Source organism: Marmota marmota, unplaced genomic scaffold, assembly GCF_001458135.2.
Source record: "Marmota marmota marmota unplaced genomic scaffold, marMar, whole genome shotgun sequence".
In the NCBI taxonomy this organism is placed as follows: Eukaryota; Metazoa; Chordata; class Mammalia; order Rodentia; family Sciuridae; genus Marmota; species Marmota marmota.
Window position 1 is genome coordinate 2975420 of NW_025999862.1, and position 19580 is coordinate 2994999.

Genomic DNA, 19580 nt, shown 5'->3' on the forward strand with positions numbered 1-19580 from the left:
CTAGCTCCAGTTTGTATAAAGAGACAAGATGGGGCTGGCAATATAGCTCAGTTGGTAGAGTGCTTGGCTTGCATGCAAAAGGCCCTGGATTCGATCCCCAGCACCAAAGAGAGAAAGATGGCATTAATTCCTAGAATAACCACCAGAAGGGAATTTCCACCTAAGGAGGAATTAGGACCCTTAAAAAGGGGAAACTAGGACCCTTAGCGCACCTGCAAAAATTCCTGACTAACCGCAAATTCTGTTTCTGTGAGTAGGTTGCTTGCTTGGCGAGAGCTGATAGGACAAAAGAGAGATGCCACCCATACTGAGCTTTGCGATTTTTTTTCCTTTTTAAACCCGACCCTAACTCCGGTAGGGGGTCACTCTCCTTCGCTGTGGAGCGAGCCCCGGTAATAAAGGCTCCCTATTGGAATACCGCTAACCGTGTGTGGATCACTTCCTTCCTGGGAGATCAGTTTGGGGGCTGGATAACACAAAAGCAAAAGACTGATGGCAACCACCTGAGGTCGCCGGCCCTAAGGTCAACTTTTGTTTGCAGAACCTGTCTACCCACCCGTCGTCTGCCCTTTTTGATCTTATCGGTGCATCTAGGAGCACCGAAGAAAAGGAAACCGGGGAGCAGAACGAGCAAGACCGCCGCTGGACTCGAGGATCCCACCACAGCCTGCGAAGCCAGGTGCTGCCACGTCTCGCTCAGCCTGCGGGCTACACAAGAGTAGGTGGAGCCTAGGTGGGGACCGCCCTCGACCGCGCACGTCACGCCTTAGGCCCGCCCCTCAGCTGCGAGAGTCGCTGGTAGGGCGGTACCTGGGAAGAGAGCGTGACGCTAGGGGCGGGGGCAAGGACGCTCCCGGAAACTCCGGGGGAGGGGTATGACGTGTATCCGGTGAGTAGCTGGCGGTCCCGGGTGGTGCTGGTCTGTGTGTTCTGAGGGAGGGTCCCAGCCGCTTGCCGCCTTCGGAGGAGCCCCTCGGGCTGTAAGTCGGGGGTGGTAACGGAGAAGGCAGTCGGGGCCCAGAGAGCTGGGGTGGGCCGCGAAGGGGGTCGGGGCGGAGGCCGGCCTCGGCAGGGTTGCGGGGGGGAAGTGACACGCAGGCGGTTCTTTGGGGCCACCGGGCTGCTTCTGGGCGGGGACGGGCCGACTCGGCCGGGTCTGCTCTGTCCCTTGCCGACCTCCGGGCTCTTGAGTTCACTTGCATTCTTCTCGGGGTCTTGCAGCTGCCGGGCTGGATAACAGTTTCCTAGTGTGTACTGTGCTCCCCAATTTAGGAAACGGCTCCGTGTCTCCTATCTTGGAGGTGCCTCAGTCCTCGGTGAGGCGGTTGGGAGCTTTTGATCATCCTTATTTTGTACGGACTCGGGGACTGAGGCCTGGCAAGTCCCCGCAGCTGGCAACTGTGAGCGCTTGAACCAGGTCTACAGGCTCCTACCTAGTTCAGGGCTCCTCCCCACGTCAGCTCTCTGTTGTCATCTGATGTCGTGTGTCAAACCCCGTGTTTTCTCCTTCCGCCTCCCTCTTTCCCCCTCTTTGGTGCACGGAAAAATTTCTTCATGTGCGTTCGGCACAGATTTCTATTTTCTTTACGATTCTAGCTGAGGGGGTCAGAATCGTAAGGGTCGCACCAAATTGCCTCTATAAATATTCTCTCTTGGTCCTCTTCTTTGTCTTTACCCTGAGTCCTTTTGCTTAGGTGTAGACAGAAGGTTTAGGGAGATTTGCCATGGGCTGACATTTACTCCTTCAGCCGAGTGGTTTCCTAGCTAAAACCCCAGATCTGTTTGGAATAGTCTCTCAAAGTTGTTCTGAGTGTGTATAGGAAATGATGCAGAATTTTAAAAAAATGAGTTATAATCTGTTTGGTGTTTCTCCTTTCGGTACTTATTTGAATCAGAACTTAACTTTGCAAGTCTTTGTTTTAGGTGCAGCAGTATTTTTGATGTCTTTAGAACCCTTAAATTTTAGAATACTCTTACTTGCCATAATGTGATAGTAAAGGAAATAAATACTAATTATTAAAATACCATCCAAAAAGTGTGATGAATTATAAAGAAGACTTAAAAGATTATGATCTATGTAGTAGATGGGTTAAGGAAGTTTTTAAATAAATTTTGTGATTTGGATCTGAATTTTATGTAATATTAACAGAAAGGGCTTTGGCTTTGGTGTTATAAAAGGAGGGTTTAAGCTGGGTGGCTCTAATTCCAGCTACTCCAGAGGCTGAGGCAAGAGGATCAGAAGTTCAAGCCTAGCCTGGGAAAGTTAGCAGGATCCTGTCTCAGAAATAATAAAACCAAACATGGTGGCCATGCCTGTAATCCCAGCTATGCAGGAGACTGACAGGAGGATTGCAAGTTCAAGGCCAGCTTTGGCAACTTAGGGAGACTCTGTCTCAAAATAAAAAATAAAAAGGGCTGGGAATGTAGCTCAGTGGTAGAGTGCTTGCCTAATGTGTGTGAGGTCCTGGAACTGTGAGATTTTCAGCTAAGTAGTCTTGAACAAGGCAGCTAATTTAGGAGTGTCAGCATCTTCATCTTGTTAAATGAGGCTATGCTTGTGAGTTGGTGTAGGGATGAAATGAGGTGTCTCTCTAATCTCTAAAATGACTGAGTTGGTATAAATTCTGAGAATTCAAGGATGGAGGAGACATCAAGGCCATTTGCTTAACTTTGGGTAGCAGTGGAACCCAATCCTTTGGGTCCAGTAAAAAATTGGAGGGTTTTTTTGGTTGTTGTTGTTTGTTTGTTTGTTTTTTTAAACATCACCTGAAGTTTCTTCACTCTCCATAGATAATTTTGTTTAGTGTTTGCAGTGCTGGAAGTAGACCCCAGGGCCTTGCACATGCCAGGCTAGCACAGTACCACTGAACTACATCCTCGGCCCTTTTGATTTTTTATTTTAAGATGGGGTCTCACTAAGCCTAGGCTGACTTCAAACTTGCCATCCTCCTGTATCAGACTTGTGGGTAGCAGGAATTATAGTCATGCCATACTGCGCCCATTAAGCAGTGATGTCAAAGGAAAATAAATTGGAAAATCAGAGTAGTTCAAGTACTGTGAAAAATTCCTTGAAGTGTGAGGTTTTCCCCTCATCACCTTTGCAGAATTCACTGGTTGGGGGTACTACTACTTTTTTTTTTTTTTTTAAATAGATGGACACAATACCTTTATTTATTTATTTTTACATGGTGTTGAGGATTGAACCCAGTGCTTCACACATGGTAGGCAAGCGCTCTACCAATGAGCTATAACTACTCAGCCCGGTTGGGAGTACTTTGAAAATGATGTGGTAAAAGAATCTAGGGGTTTGGGATGTAGCTCAGTTGGAGAGCACTTGCTTAGTGTGCACAAAGCTCTTGAGTTCAATCCCCAGTACTTGGAGGGGGGAGCAGTGGGGGAGAATCTATAAAGTATTGACTGCAAACCAGTGTAGTACAAATTAATAGAGATGTGTTGTAAAGGAGTGATGGTCAGGGAGTAACTTATTGAAGGGCACTCTCTAAAGATGAGTTGTGCCAGGCATGATGGCACACTACTGTAATCCCAGCGAAATAAATAATAAATAAATGTGAATTGTGCTTCTCCAAGCAATAGATTGAGGAAAAATAGGGAAGGGTATCTGCTTTGAGGAGACTATACAGAAAGGCACATTGTCCTTTTGCTTGCCTGTAGTAAAAGAAACTTAGCATGGGAGTTTTGTGTATGCATTGTTTTATTTTTGGTACTGGGGATTGAACCCAGGGGCACTTAACCACTGAGCTACTCCCCAGCCCTTTTTATTTTTTGAGACAGGGTCTCACTAAGTTGCTCAGGCCTCCCTAAGTTCATGAGGCTGCTCTCAAAATTGCAATCCTCCTGCCTCAGCCTCCCGAGTCACTGGGATTACAAGTGTGCCATCATGCCCAGCCTGTAAGTGCATTTAAGTTATTGGACTTAAAGTGTAGACTAAGTTTCTAAACAAAAGTGTTATTTAACATGCCAAATATGGTCTTTCTACCAAAATAAAATTGAATGTTACAGAAAAGGGAGGAAAAAAGCTTTCATTTAATTTATTTTCATAAAACCTTTTCCCTCAATCTGTACCTCCACCCAAATTTCCATGCTTTATTTGTCCCTCTGTGGTAAGAGCTGTGAAAAGTGTTAAGGAAGCTCTAAAGTTTATAGGTCAATACCCAACCCTGACAGAAATCCAGTAATTGAATGAAAAAGAAAAAACATACCGTCTGCATTTTTCAGCTTCCTCTCCATCTAGCATTCTTTGAAGCATATAGGTGCAGCCTATGTGTGGAGTGCACCTGCCGTCCCAGCTGCTAGAGAGGCTGAGGCACGAGGATGGCTTGAGCCCAGGAGTTCAAAGCCAGCTTGGGCAACAGAAAAGAATATTTTGTGTGTAACCTTCTTACCCATTACTATTCATGAAAGTTTTTTGTTTGATTATAGTTGATCCCATGTAAAGTCTTGTGTACAGATATTTTTGTTGATGGATGAGGGTCTTTTTTTTTTTTCCTGCCCTAAATCTGAGATATTGAGGCAAATACTTACTGTAACCAGAAAATGCTAACTCTCACACACCTTAGACTCACCAATGTCTCTAGATCCCTTCCATGTTAACTTTACTCAGAGATCCTGTTACCAGTGTGTTTAGACCTGTTAGTAGCTTAGGGTCATTGTTTTGTCTAGGCCTGTGGGAAACTAAGTTAATTAATTACTAATTAATATATGTACTTGCTTAGTTAATATTTGTACTTGTTTAATTAAAATATATACTTGCTCATTATATTAATTAGTGCTAATTAATATATGTACTTGCTTAGAAAGCTACTACTGTATTCTGAATGAGTTGTTGGGTTTTTTTTTGTTGTTGTTGCTTGTTTGTTTGTTTCTGGCACTGGGGATTGAATCTAGGGGTACTTTACCACTGAGCCACATCCCCAGCCCTTTATTTTATTTTATTTAGAGACAGGGTCTCACTCAAAATTTGGTCAATGATATATAGCTTCATAGCTCACTGAGTTGCTTAGTGCCTTGTTTTTGCTGAAGCTGGCTTTGAACTTGTGATCCAACTGCCTCAGTCTCCCAACTGCTGGGATTACAGGTATGCACCATTGCACCCGGCCTCCAATCCTTTTTATTTTGAGACAGGGTTTTGCTAAATTGCTGTAGCTGGCCTTGAATTTTCGATTCTCTTGCCTCAGTCTCTCCAGTACTAGGATTACAGGGGTGTGCCGCTTCACCTTGCTTATGAGTGAATTTTCTTACTTAAAGAAAATAAGAATTTATAAAATGGGTTTGAACTTGATTATTTATATTTGAAAGTATTATGCTATTCCTTTTTGTTTCTATAAAATAGTATGTCTTTTCTTTTTATAAGTTGAAACATTTGCAAAAGGGGTTAGACAAATTTTATTAAAGAAGAGATAATATTTAGCTAGGTTCAGTGGTGTATACCTGTAATCCACAGTAGGCTTAAGCAGGCCTGAGCAACTTAATGAGACCCTTGTCTTAAAATTTAAGAAAGGCCTGGAGATATAGCTTGGTGTTAGAGCACAGGGCCTAGCTTGCTTAAGGCCCTGGTTTCGATCCCCAGTAGGGATAAAGAGGTTGTAAATGGACCAGGACAAATTAAGTTAGCCAGTACAATTTTGGCTTTGTTTTTCAGAGCTGTGCACAGACAGGTTAATATGCTTTTCTTCTTATTTTCCACATATCTATGTGTCCATTTGATCCAGGTTATTAATGAGACTGATTTCCTACAGGTGTTAGACCTTGGTGGTATCTAAGGAATGTGAATGAGCTGCGGCTGCCTGGAGGAGTGAGTCACACAATAAAAGAGGAACATATGTCATTAACTAATAATTCTGAGTATCATAGGTTGATAGCTATTAGGAAACAATGAATTCGTGCAGATGCAAGGATCCTAGAAGCTTCCCTTCAATGTTCAAAATCCTTGTCTTAAGGGTAAAGGAGATTAGTTAATCTTCTTTCTTAGGCCAGAAAACATGAGACTCTGAACATGCATCTGAGCCAGGGAATAAGAGTTAACTTCTCCAGAACTATACTGGTATTTAAAAAGTTAATGTTTGCTACTTTCATATTTTATACAGGTAGTAAGCGTTAATAATGTCTTTCATCTTTGAGTGGATCTACAATGGCTTCAGCAGTGTGCTCCAGTTCCTAGGTAAAGCCATTTTCTTTAAATATTAAATATATTACAGGTTTCACACTGCATTTCCTCCAGCAATTTAAATATAAGCAGCCTTTGGTATATAGGGAGAGAATTTACATTAAAAATTTATGTTCTCTTTTAGGACTCTACAAGAAATCTGGAAAACTTGTATTCTTGGGTTTGGACAATGCAGGCAAAACCACTCTTCTTCACATGCTCAAAGATGACAGATTGGGCCAACATGTTCCAACACTACATCCAAGTATGTTTGAAAATACCAGGTGCTCTTTTGACCTTTGAAGGTCAATGTCAAGATTGGAGGGGTGAATCTCCAATTAATGTTATTCTTTTATTAAATGAGGCCCCAGAAGCCAGCTTACTTTGAAGTAACCTTTAGTACATACAAAAGGTCAAATAATCATAGATCTAAACTTCTGGAACATTGTCACTGTCTCTTCTCTCTTGTTCTAAAATGGGACACATCTCCCGTATCTCCTATGAAACAACACATCTTGGAGAAAAGTAAACTTTTGACCTTTAGAAAGTAAACTTTTGACTCTCTTTAAGAAAGTTTTCATTTTTGTATCTTTTTCTTCACAAGGTGAAAGCTTTATTAGGTTTTTGCATTAGTATTGGCTTACAGTATTAATAGTTGGACCTTTGGATGGAAAAGTTTATTTATTTCCTCTTGACAATTTTTCAGCATCAGAAGAGCTGACAATTGCTGGAATGACTTTTACAACTTTTGATCTTGGTGGGCATGAGCAAGGTAAGAGACTTAATGAAGGCATGGCATTAACTTATGGTTCATTGTGTACTCACCCCACGCTCCCCAAATAGTGTGTCATTTTTACCTTTTAAATTGCTTGCATTTATGATTGGAATGACTTTTATTTTATATTCATTTATTTACTTTATTTTTTATGTGTGGTACTGGGGATTGAACCCAGGGTGCTCTACCACTTATCTACATCCCCAATCAGTTTTTATTTTTTGAGATGAGGTCTTGCTAAGTTGCTGAGGCTGGCCTTAAATTTGCAGTCCTGCTGCCTCACCCTCCTGAGTCTCTGGGATTACAGGCAGGTACCACTGTGCCCATTTTTAGGATTGCAGTCTTACTACTTCATTGACTTTTTTTTATCTACTTACTATTTTTAAGTAATTTCAAACTTGTCAAAAATTGCATAAATGATACAGGACATTCTATACATTTATAACTTTTGTCCAGATTTATTAGTCTCTCTAGTAACATTAAAATTTATATTTTTCGGGCTGGGGATGTGGCTCAAGCGGTAGCGCGCTCGCCTGGCATGCGTGCGGCCTGGGTTCAATCCTTAGCACCACATACAAAACAAAGATGTTGTGTCTGCCGAAAACTAAAAAATAAATATTAAAATTCTCTCAAAAAAAAATTTATATTTTTCTAAACAGTTTGTGAATACATCATGCTCCTTTACTCCCTAGCACTTTCATGCCTTTTACTAAAGAAAAAGAATATTCCTTTACATAATCATTGTAGTTGTAAAATGTAAGATTTTAATTTTTTTAATCTGTCTCATATATTCCTTTTTTGTATGTTGTCCCAGTAATCTCCATTTTTAGCATTTGTTCCTCTTGAATAGACCAGTACAATATCACAGATTGTATTCAGTTGTCAAGTCTCTTTTATTCATAAGTAATTTTAAACTTGTCAAAAGTTGTCAACATAATACAGTGACTACTTGTGACCATTCTGATTTAAACTGATATTTCATATGCTCTACCCATTTGGGACAGTTGGAACTGTTTTTTCCAATTTTTTTGCTTTTCTCTTTTGAGTCTTTTTTCCTTATTCAGGCTATGTCTTTTTGGTTCACAGTTTCCCATCAGGTGTCTTATGTATTTTTGAGATCTACAAAATGGGCATCTTTATCTCTTGGGTAGTGAGTTTACATTTGGCAAGACTCTAGGCATAGGAGTAAAACATTTAAGTGTGGGAATAAATATTCTGAGAAGGTAGGGAAAAGAAAATCTAGCCTAATAATTTTATAATTGGTGGGTTCATTAGAATATTATATTAATTTTACTCATTTAATATTTATATCCTGAATAATCCTACATATATTATGGTCACAATCACATAAAACACTGGGCATTTGGTATCTTTTCTCCTTCCAAAAAGACTTTGTAATGCTTTACATATTTAAATTCAGAGCCAGATAAGACAACCTAGACCATCTGGAGACTGCTGAAGAAATAGACACCAGATGTCTTTAGATACTTGAACTGGGAATAGTAGATTATTTGGTGTGATAAATTTCACTTTCATGTTTTGTTAAAGTAAGAAGGGAAGGGAAACTTGTTGGTGTACATCGTTTTGTTTAACAGAATGAGGAAAGTTTAATGGAGGCACCTTTTCATAGTCGAAGCCACCATTTTATAGAAGTTACTAAAACATTACACATCTGGAGTTTCCTTTTTTTATTTGCATAGATTTCAACTTTTGAGCTGGCGGTGTGGCTTAGTGGTAGATTATTTATATAGCATGTATAAGGCCCTAGGTTCAATCCTAGAATTAAAAAACAATGATAAAAAATATACATAAAATTATAAGAAAAACAAAACTTTTAACTTCTAAAAGTAGTGCAGACTCAATGTAACAAAATAGTATAGCAATATAGAAAGTCAAAGTGACAGTTCCAGTCTCTCCCTGCCCCACATTCAAAGGTATCCAAGTAATTGTTATTAATCCTTTGATATAGAGACACTTTGTTGTTCATGCCATTCAAGGACTAGACATGAATGGCTGAGAAATATAATGTAATTAAAGGCCTTCTTCCTAGCCTTTCTCACTTCTTTTTATAAAACAACAATCAAAAAACACTTACAAGGACTGACTTGGGAGACTGAGTGAGTGCCCCTGAGACCTGAGTAGATGTCAGCAGACCCACATTCTAGTTAGTAAGGCATTAGAAAAAGTTACATGGACAAGCTGGGCATGGTGGTGCATTCCAGTAATCCCAGCTACTTGAGAGGCTGAGACAAGAGGATTGCAAGTTTGAGGTCAGCCTTAGCAACTTAATGGGGCCCTAAGCAACTTAGCCAGACCCTGTTTCAAAATAAAAGATAAAACGTGCTGGGGATGTGGCTCAGTGGTAAAGTACCCCTGAGTTCCATTCCTGGTACCAAAATAAATAGTTACATGGACAGGTACTACACTCATATTTTTATTTTATTTTTTTTATATTTATTTTTTAGTTGCAGTTGGACACAATACTTTTATTTATTTTTATGTGGTGCTAAGGATCGAACCCAGGTCCTTTAACGTGCTAGGTAAGCACTCTACCACTGAGCCACAACCTCAGCCCCTACACTCATGTTTTAACTCAGAGGTTGCAAACAAAATTGACTCCATAGACAAGACAGGTCATTTAAGTGAGTCAAATTAATTGAGCATAAGACAATAGGAACAATGGAGACTTTGGCAAACTGAAGAAATCAAGCCTCATTCAAAGTTTAAGAAAGCCATCATTTGTTTAGTTCTAGCTGATGATGGGCATTTAGGTAAATAGACATGGTTTGCCAGATATTACTGTTTTTCAAGGAAGACAGAAGCTCTGATTTGCAAATTTAGAAAAACAGGTTCAGCTTACAGACCATCAGTTTGCATCCTCTGTTCTGACTTAATACAGCCCAGGACTTAGAGAATCCACAGGGAGAAGTCTAATGTTACTGAAACTGCCTAAGATTTGCTCATTTTATAGATCATTTAGGTTATTCCTTATCAAAGTATATGTTTTTTGATGCAACTACAAATTTTGTCTTCTAGCTCGTCGGGTTTGGAAAAATTATCTTCCAGCAATTAATGGGATTGTCTTTCTGGTGGACTGTGCAGATCATTCTCGCCTCATGGAATCCAAAATTGAGCTTAATGTATGTTCCCCCCCCCCCTCCTTTTTTGGCCTATGTTCTAAAGAATATAGCTCAATAGTGCCAATATTTAATCATTCCAGTTTACACAATGAAAGTCCAAGTCATAATGGGCTGGGGTTGTGGCTCAGTGATCGAGGGCTTGCCGAGCATGCGTGAGGCACTGGATTCAATTCTAGCACCACACACAAAAAAATATGTTTCAAAAACGAAGATGTGCCAGGTGTAGTGGTGGAAGCCATCCCAGTGGCCAGGAGAATGAGACCAGGAGGATTGCAAGTTCAAAGCTAGCCTTAGCTACTTGCAACTTAGTGAGACTCTGTCTCAAAATAAAAAAAAGAGCTGGGGATGTAGCTTAGTAGTAAAGCACCCCTAGGTTCAGTCTCTGGTATAAAAAAAAAAAATCCCAAGGTATTGTTTTTCAATGTCTTGGGGAACCTCAGCTTCAAGTTAAATGATTTTTCTGCTTTATATTATACAGTGACTTTTTGGCCCAATTTGCTCAGGGTACTGCTCAGTTTATGCCTGTTGTCCCAGCATAGTTAATAGCCTTACATTTCATGTATCAGTCTTTATGTAATATTGGTATCTTGAAACCCCAAAAAAGACACCAGCTATCTATCTATCTATCTATCTATCTATCTATCTATCTATCTATGATACTGAGGATTGAACCCAAGGGCACTTAACCACTGAGCCACATCCCCAACCCTTTTTTCTATTTTATTTAGAGATAGGATCTTGCTAAGTTGCTTCGTGCCTTGCTAACTTGCTGAGGCTGGCTTTGAACTTGTTATTCTCCTGCCTCAGCCTCCTGAGCCACTGGGATTACAGGTGTGCACCACTGTACCCAGCTATATTTTTAAATCTGCCTTCTCAGGTTGTGCCTATGTGCCCTCCCACTGAATGACTTGCTAGATCTTAATAGTCTGTTCTCAATCTTCAGTCTTTTGGTCACATGCATCCTTCAGTACTATCAAGGACTCACTGCAGGTTTTCTCCTTTGTCCATTGTTTTTATTTTATTTTATTTTTGGTACTGGGGATTAAACCCAGGAACACTTAACCACTGAGCTATATTCCCAACCCTTTTTTATTTTGACACAGGGTCTCCATAAGTTGCTGAGGCTGGCCTCAGTCTTGCAGTTGTCATGCCTCCACTCCAAAGTTCCTCCACTCATCTCATCCACCTCCCACCCCATTATGGATTATCATCCACTTATCAGAGAAAACATTTGGCCTTTGGTTTTGGGGGATTGACTTCACTTAACCTCCTGAGTTGCTGGGATTATAGACGTGTGCCACTGGGCCTGGCTAACATTGCATTTTCTTGGCTTGATAATTCCCAGCTCTGGTCTTGTGGAATTGCCTACAGGACAGTCTTCACCTTACTTAACTTGTTGGCATTGGCCATTTTTTATTTCTCTAAACTCCCCTTTACACTCTTGATTTTGATGCTGTCTCTCCAGCTTATACTTCTCAGTTTTTGCATAAGTACTTGTTCCTTTGCTTAGCCTTTGAATGTGGGTGTTCCCCAGAGTCTCTACTTTCTCTCAGGCTACTTTTATCTATTCCCCATTCCTTCATCTCCCATCCACATGTCAATGACCTCCAGATGGACTTCTCTCATCCAGACCTCTTCTGAACCCCAGCCTCATGCATAATTGCTTCCTGCTGGATAATTCCACCTACTGATCCTGCTTTCTCAAAGGAGGAAGCTATTCATCTTCCCCTCCTGTTTCCTAGATAAGCAGTCCAGAAACCTTTGAATTATTGTAGATTCTTCCATCGTTCTGCCAGGCACTATATTGCTAGAGGAAATTATCTTGGATTTGGCATTGCCCTGCTTGGTTTTTGTATCACTTTCATGATAAAATCTTTAAATCTTTTGCATAACATATGATCTTTCATGATTCTCACTCTGTTTTTATTTTTCTTCTTTATCTTCCTTTTTTTCCTACTGCCTACCTTAAACTACATTCCAAACAGAGAACAACTTGTCCTTCCTTGGATATGCATAAGTAGCCATTCCCCACTTAGCTTCCTCACCTATCCCTCCTCCCTCCTGCCTTCCTTTTTTAAAATGATATATTTATTTGTTCTAATCAGTTATACATGATAGCAGAATGCTCTTTGATTGAGTGTATACAAATAGAGCACAATTTTTTCTTCTCTGGTTGTACCCAAAGAATAGTCACAACATTTGTGCAATCATACATGTACCTAGGGTAATGATGTCTGTCTCATTCCACCATCTTTCCTATCCCCATGTCCCCTCTCCTCCTCCCCCTTTGCCGCATCCAAAGTTCCTCCACTCATCTCATCCACCTCCCACCACATTATGGATTAGCATCCACTTATCAGAGAAAACATTTGGCCTTTGGTTTTGGGGGATTGACTTACTTCACTTAGCATGATATTCTCTGACTATATCCATTTACCTGCAAATGCCATAATTTTATTCTTTTTTTGCTGAGTAATATTCGTGTGTGTGTGTGTGTGTGTGTGTGTGTGTGTATCACAGTTTCTTTTTTAAAAAATATTTTGCTTTTTTTTTTAGTTGTAGTTGGACATAATATCTTTATTTTTATGTGGTGCTGAGGATCGAACCCAGGGCCTCACACGTGCTAGACGAGCACTCTACCATTGAGCCACAACTCCAGCCCTCCACAGTTTCTTCATCCATTTATCTATTGAAGGGCAACTAGGTTGGTTCCACAGTTTGGCTATTGTGAATTGTACTGCTATGAACATTGATGTGGCTGTGTCACTGTAGTATCCAGCCTGCCTCCCTTTTGCTATTAAATTTTAAAATGTCCTTTGAGAGATCTCATATTTCAGGTATGACCACTTCTGAGAAGCCATCACTGACTTCTCAGACCAAATTGTCTCTCCGTAGCTGCATGTCTATTGTCCCCCAAGACTATAAACTTATATGTGGGGATTTTGTTATGATTTGGCTATGAGGTGCACCTCCCAAAGCTCCTGTATTAGTGTAGGAATGTTCAGAGGTGAAATGATTGGATTGTAAGAGCTGTAACCTCATCAGTCCAACCTATTTTGAGTGGACTGACTGGGTGGTAACTAGGCAGGTGGTGTGTGGCTAGAGGAGGTGGGTCTGGAAGGGTACATCTCCCCTTTGGCCCCTTCCCTTCTTCCCTCTCTCTGCTTCCTGACCCTACCCATGAACAGCTTTCCTCCACTGGGCCCTTCCCCCACAGTGTGCTGCCTCACCCCGGGTCCAGAGTAGTGACTGCATCTGTCGATTGAGACCTCAAACCATGAGTCCCAAATAAACTTTTTCTCCTCTAATTTGTTCTTTCTGGTATTTTGGTCACAATGATGCAAAAACTAACTAAAACAGACTTTGTCTTATTTCTTATTGTTTTGCCCCAGCAAAGCACTGGACACATTTTTTATTTTTTATTTTTTAATATTTATTTTTTAGTTTTCAGTGAACACAACATCTTTATTTTATTATTTTTCTTATGTGGTGCTGAGGATTGAACCCAGCCCCCCGCGCATGCCAGGCGAGCGCGTTACCGCTTGAGCCACATCCCCAGCCCAGCACTGGACACATTTTAAGCACTTTATCAGTATTTACATGATAAAGTAGCATCCTTACTCTGATTTTGTCTTAACACTTCCTGGAATTCAAAATGGTCAGAGCATATTCCCCTATTGCTTCAACTCTTTCTTTCTTTCCAAGCTTTCCCATCAGTTAAAACTTAGATGCCCAGTCTTGAAATCTGTTCCACAGACTTTAACTCCTTTTTTGTCTGTTCTGTCATTTAGAATTCACTTAACTTCTCTAAAATGTCTCCTGCACAATTCGTTAAATTTGCTACTTTGCAGATATTATCATCTCTTACATGAGCACCACAGATAGATACTATTTGTAAATTCACTGTCCTATGTGTATACATTTTTGGTCTGTGGTCTGTAGATCTAGTGCAGCTAACTTTTCAGAATGGCACCATAACGTGGGTTATCCTTACTTTGTTGCTGCATATCAGTGTAAATGCTTTAATTGCACCAGGCAATACTTCATGTAGCTTCCTCAGTTCTTATCCTACTCCAAAGCGGTTGCTTATGTTCTTCCTTCTTTGCACTTGTGTTAGTCCTGCCTTTCCTTTAGAGCCCAGTTTTGCTAGGCCCAAATTGTTTATTTCCCTGAACTTGTTTTACTGTTACTAGTTTGTCCCCATTCATTGTGACAGTCTACTACATTGTGTTACTATTTAGTTTTCTTAACATAAATATGGACATAGAATATGGACTGGGGTGTCTTCTCTAATCCTTCATTCTGCATCTCTTGCTGTGTTCAAGATGGGGCTTTGCACATACTGGATACTCATAACTTGGGTAGTTCCTGTGGTCATCTCTGAGGCTATGTAGCCACAGCATTCATTCTTCTGGACTATGCAAATAGGCAGGACCATCTGAAGATGGTTTGTGGCTAAGCCAACTAGCTAAAAGTTAAGGTTGGGGCGGTTCTTCTGTCTCATAAATAGACGACTTTAAGTTGGAATTGTTTTGAGATAGTTAGAGGATTTTTTACCAACTGTTATGATGAGTCTTTATTCAGATATAGAGATGTTCAGATTTTTCACTTTGCATATAATGCCTTATAAGATCAGTAGAAGTCCCAAAGTTTTCACTATCTGGTCCCTCACTTAGCTTTTTTTTTTTTTTTTTTAACCCTGTCTTTAGGCTTTAATGACTGATGAAACAATATCCAATGTGCCAATCCTTATCTTGGGAAACAAAATTGACAGAACAGATGCAATCAGTGAAGAAAAACTTCGCGAGATATTTGGGCTTTATGGACAGACCACAGGAAAGGTAAGAGAAAAGTCTTTAGGAGGCCTAGAAAGGACATCACACTGATGTTTGGCACTCTGGAGTCTCCTTTCAAAAGTTTAAAGGCTTAGGATTTCTTTTAGTGTAAGTAATTGTGTAAGCTCACTAAAGGCAGAGGCATGTTATTAAACCTCTCTTTTTATGTGTGGTGCTTGCAATCAAACCCAGGGCCTCATACATGCTAGGCAAGCACTATACCACTGAGTTGTGTCCGCAGCCCCTTTTTAAACCTTCTGATACTTTATTCCTTAGGAATTTGGAGAATTAGTAGAAAAGCAATCTTTTAAAAGAACACTTCTTAGCCAGAAAGTGGGGTTTTGGGGTTTTTTTTTATTGTTGTTTTGGGGGCTGGAGATTTCAGGTTTTGAAGAGAAGCAGTCGTTTATATCACATTCCAAGCATTGGAATCAAAGCACTTGATTATTCTCAGTGGGACTTCCAATCAGTCCCGGACCTCTCTTGTCCATCAGAATACATGCTGGTTCCATGACTCCCAGTGGCTGTTTCTTGGTTGCTGCCATGACTTTCTAGATGAATGTTAAGTGTTCAAAGCAAATGCTCTTGACAGAGAGAGAGAGAATGGCTGGCAATAGAACTATGCTACTTATTATATCCTGAAAGCAAGAGGCCCTAGGGAAGTCATCTAGATGGCCTCAACCACATTTCTGTAATTAATACCCACTTAGATATGCATTTAAAGAACTGAGTAACAGACTTTAGTGATCACCCTTTCAAGCTTTTCCACCACAGAGATGCTAACTGCCCTTTCTTGGCTTTGCCTCCCTTAGGGAAATGTGACTCTGAAGGAACTGAATGCCCGCCCCATGGAAGTGTTTATGTGCAGTGTGCTCAAGAGGCAAGGCTACGGCGAGGGTTTCCGCTGGCTCTCCCAGTATATTGACTGATGTTTGGACAGTGAAAATAAAAGAGTTTTACTCCTCTGGACTGATCCTATTCACAGCGTCCTCATGAACTTTTCTAATAGAACAAGGAAAGCTCTCCAACCATGTCTGGTGTTGAGAAGCCAAGAGTCTTTGTCAACTCTTATGCCCAGTGGTGACATGTGCTCTTCTCCATACTGTTGTGAGGTAACGCTGCCCCATGTGCTGGTGCAGGTCAGTATCCCCGGACTTGGAAGCTGGCAGGATTTGCCGGGTAAGGCTGTGTGCCATCACAGGACACCTGAGAAGAAAAACACGTCTCACCACTGTGGTTGATTTCAAAAGAAAGTGATTCTATTTTTTAAAGAAAGTGTTGTTAATGTAATTGATATCCCTCTTGACTTTTTGAGTTCACAATTTCCTTGGTCCAGAGTTTTCTATTCTTTTTTTTTTAAATTAGTGAATGACATTTAGATACTTCATAAAATTATGAACAGTTACACATTGGAGGCCAGAGTTCAGGAGAGTGAACTTACTCCTGCTGAGGTGGCAGGTTGGTGAGAGAAGCTCCCCTAAGCTCCCTTGTCTCTGTAACTGCCTTGTAGGAGGTGGCATCAGCTTGTCCATGGAGAATTAAAAAAAGGTCAGAAACTTGGCCTTATGGTTGTGGCAGGTTTCCACTGTGGTCAGCTGGAGTCATTCCTCATCACAGAGTGGGTAACAGATTGTTCACTGTGGAGGAGTTAATTATAGAGTGGGTTATTATTATATTATTTTTACTTATAAAGTTACAAATTTCAGCCAATCTTTGCTTTAATACTATTGTGAAATTTCATTGCTCTCTGTAGTATCTTTTCTCATTTTCAGTTAAAAAAAAAAAAACTGAATTTCGCTTCAAGAAAGAGTCGAAACATCTCTCATATAGTCACATACTGCAAGGGTGTCTGAGTTACTTTTGCAGAGATTCTAAGGGGGGAATTATTCTGAATAGAAGGACACAGGACAAAATTAACAGCTTAAGGGCTCTTAATTCTGTGAGTTGAGGACTTAGACATCTGGTATTACAGCACTTGTGTGAATCTAGGAAAGATTTCTCAGTGGGCTTTAAAATTTTTAAAAAACAGTTGCAGAATTTGATTTCTCTTGTTCATGAATTCTCTTTCTTACATCTTCTCATCAGTTACCTATTTTGTTGGTGTTTAAAGTAAAGGTTATTATCTGCAGCTTTTCCAGTCTTTTTGGTATGAAATTGCTTTTTGTTGTTCCAAAAATAAGCTGGGGAAAAACACCAACCCAGGAACATCCTACAGAGCTCTTCCTTTGGCTGACATCAGTATGAAAGCATCAGCATCCCCATGAGGGCAATGGGCATTGTTTTTATAGCATTCCATTTTCATAGTGCCACGTGTAAAATTGGATTTTCATGATCTTAACCTATATTCTAGTGTGGTGAAAGATGATAGGAAATCATCTTAAGGTGGGAGGTATCTATATTCATTTCTTTAATAAAAGATTGAAGATAGTTTCTTCAAAATTGAAAATTGTGATGATGATACTTTTTTGCAAAAGATTGAACTCAGTTCACTAGATTCTGACTTTAATGGGAGGGTAGGGAGACTATGGATAATACACTCCTGGGGTGGGACAGGATCATTCTTTAGTTGCTTTCTCATTCTTGGGTCTTCAGTACCTTATTGTTGGGAAAGCATTCTTTTCCACTGCCAGGTCCCAAATGCAGAGGCTCCATAAAGTATGTCTGGGAGGTTCATACATTGTGTTTATAGCAAGCATAGCTGGATTAAGACAAAATTGTTGGTTTGGAAAGGGGTCAAAGCCTTAAGTGAACAAATCTAGCTAACAGCAAATGAACTAGTTATAGATAGATAACTTGCATACTTTTTATTTCCTTTGGCTTAAAGGTTGTCCATAATTTTCTATCAAAGACATGAGGCTTCAGTGTTAGTTTTCTTTTCTGTTTCTCCATTCTCACCCCGTTTGTCCCTAATCAGTTTGTAGTAAGCTAGAAAACTGTGGTCTCTACATAAGACAGTTCTTTGTGAAAGTGGTTTATTTTGGCCACTGGAGGAAGAGGGCGTTGAAAAGTCAAGCAGCACCCATTGATTTCTTGCCCCACAGAACACTGTTCTTATCATACAATAGCTGAGAAAGCTACTGGAGGAGCTCAGCTCCAGACAGATGAGCAGAGCCTTGTACAGGAACTCCCACAAGCTGAGACCTTTCATTCTGTTTTATCAGAGTGCATATATGTCCTACTTCAGGAAAAGTAAAACATTCATTTACAAAAGAAAGTCAATCTGTATCCTAAGCATTTTAATAAAAAGTTAAAACAACCTTGCTATTTCTTTTTCTTTCTTTTTTTATTCTCCTTTTTTTTTTTTTTTTTTCATTGATTTATTCTGTTTGAGCATATAATCATCTGTTTGGGGGAGGAAAAGCAGAGTTCTTCCCTTCATAGAGGAAGAAACATTTAAGGTGGGTGTAAGAATCTTGAATTTTGTTTTCAGAAAGAAATAAACAAGGCTGGGCTGGTAGAAGAACTTTAGTACTGTTTGGGAACCTTGAAGTGTCTTGTAGACCCAGGGTTGTTGTCATTTCTGCAACAGGAGAGGGATGATAGATGTGTAAGCAAAATCTTACTTACAAGCTGGCAGGGAAGCATCCATTTTAGCTCTATTTAACTCATTTTATATGACTTGAAGAGAATCAGTTGAATGATACCCTTGTCAAATAAGGGGAAGGACTCCTTGGGCATTTAGTGGACTTTGTCAGAAGCCTTGCTTTTAGAAAACTACAAAAGAGATTCCAAAATAAAATCAGGACAAATAGAATGGGAAGTAAAATGAAACAGGTTCTTTACAACTGAGACTTAAACCACTGGAAATGTCCTTTCGTTCCTATTGATATGAAAGGATGACATGGGTTCTATGGGGAAATGGGATTGTTTTGTTTGAGGCAGAGTACAGCATGAAGATCAAAGATGAGCCTAGCACTCAGTGGGTCTCACCTTGGCTACTGCTGGCTGTGACTTGGGACTTCTGTACACAGAAACAAAAAATCCTGACGCATAACAGTTCATGCCAGAGGCTTGAGCGTCATTAGGGGAGAATCACTGGACTCTAGAGAGAAAGTCTTAATTGCTCAGAAGTTGAATTAGGGGAGATTTTGCTGTGAACAAGCTATCTTCTGTGTCATAAAACCAAAAGAAGACTGTGCCTGGTGTGGGAAGGCTGCTTAATTTCAGATCTGCCTCATATACCACGGTCAATCCTTTCTTCAAACTGATTTGTGTCACCAGGAACATTGAAAGCATTATTATGTGTTGTGCTGCGAATACACCAAGCAGCATTAATTTTATTCAAAGAAGTTATGCAAAAAGTTTATGTAATTTATATAGTAACTTTTTTCATTATTGCTGACTTAGATGTGTCCTAGTAATCTTGCTAAAGATTAACATTTTAGTGACACAGTGATAAAGAAGACTTCATAAAATGTGTAGCTTGTGGTGACTGCTTTGGAGTATCACGAAGTCCTCCCAGGGCTGCCTATTCTCAAGATACTTCTTTGGAAAAGTAGGGAAGTTTTATGTTAACCTAGATTAGAAATGGCAAACTACTGTTTGAGGGACAAATCTGTCCTGCTGGCTGTTTGTATGGCTTCTGGGCTAATAAAGATTTTTACACTTTATGGTTGAAAAAAATTAAGAATGCTATTTTGTGAAACATGAAAATAATGAAATTCAAA

General features: G+C 40.1%; 1 protein-coding gene across 2 annotated transcripts; it reads left to right on the forward strand.

The window, feature by feature from the left end:
- The first annotated feature begins 827 nt into the window (after window positions 1-827).
- Window positions 828-18169, forward strand: Sar1a (secretion associated Ras related GTPase 1A). Of its 2 annotated transcripts, none has more exons than XM_015500540.2 (7): window positions 828-889; window positions 6105-6178; window positions 6309-6428; window positions 6870-6935; window positions 9975-10078; window positions 14788-14919; window positions 15726-18169. In XM_015500540.2, exons 2-7 carry the CDS (start codon window positions 6121-6123, stop codon window positions 15840-15842), a joined length of 597 nt encoding a protein of 198 aa, XP_015356026.1. In that variant the 5' UTR covers window positions 828-889; window positions 6105-6120; the 3' UTR covers window positions 15843-18169. The 2 variants fall into 2 exon arrangements, with proteins under 2 accessions (XP_015356026.1, XP_015356025.1); XM_015500539.2 differs by having other exon boundaries at window positions 835-980.
- The last annotated feature ends 1411 nt before the right edge of the window (window positions 18170-19580 follow it).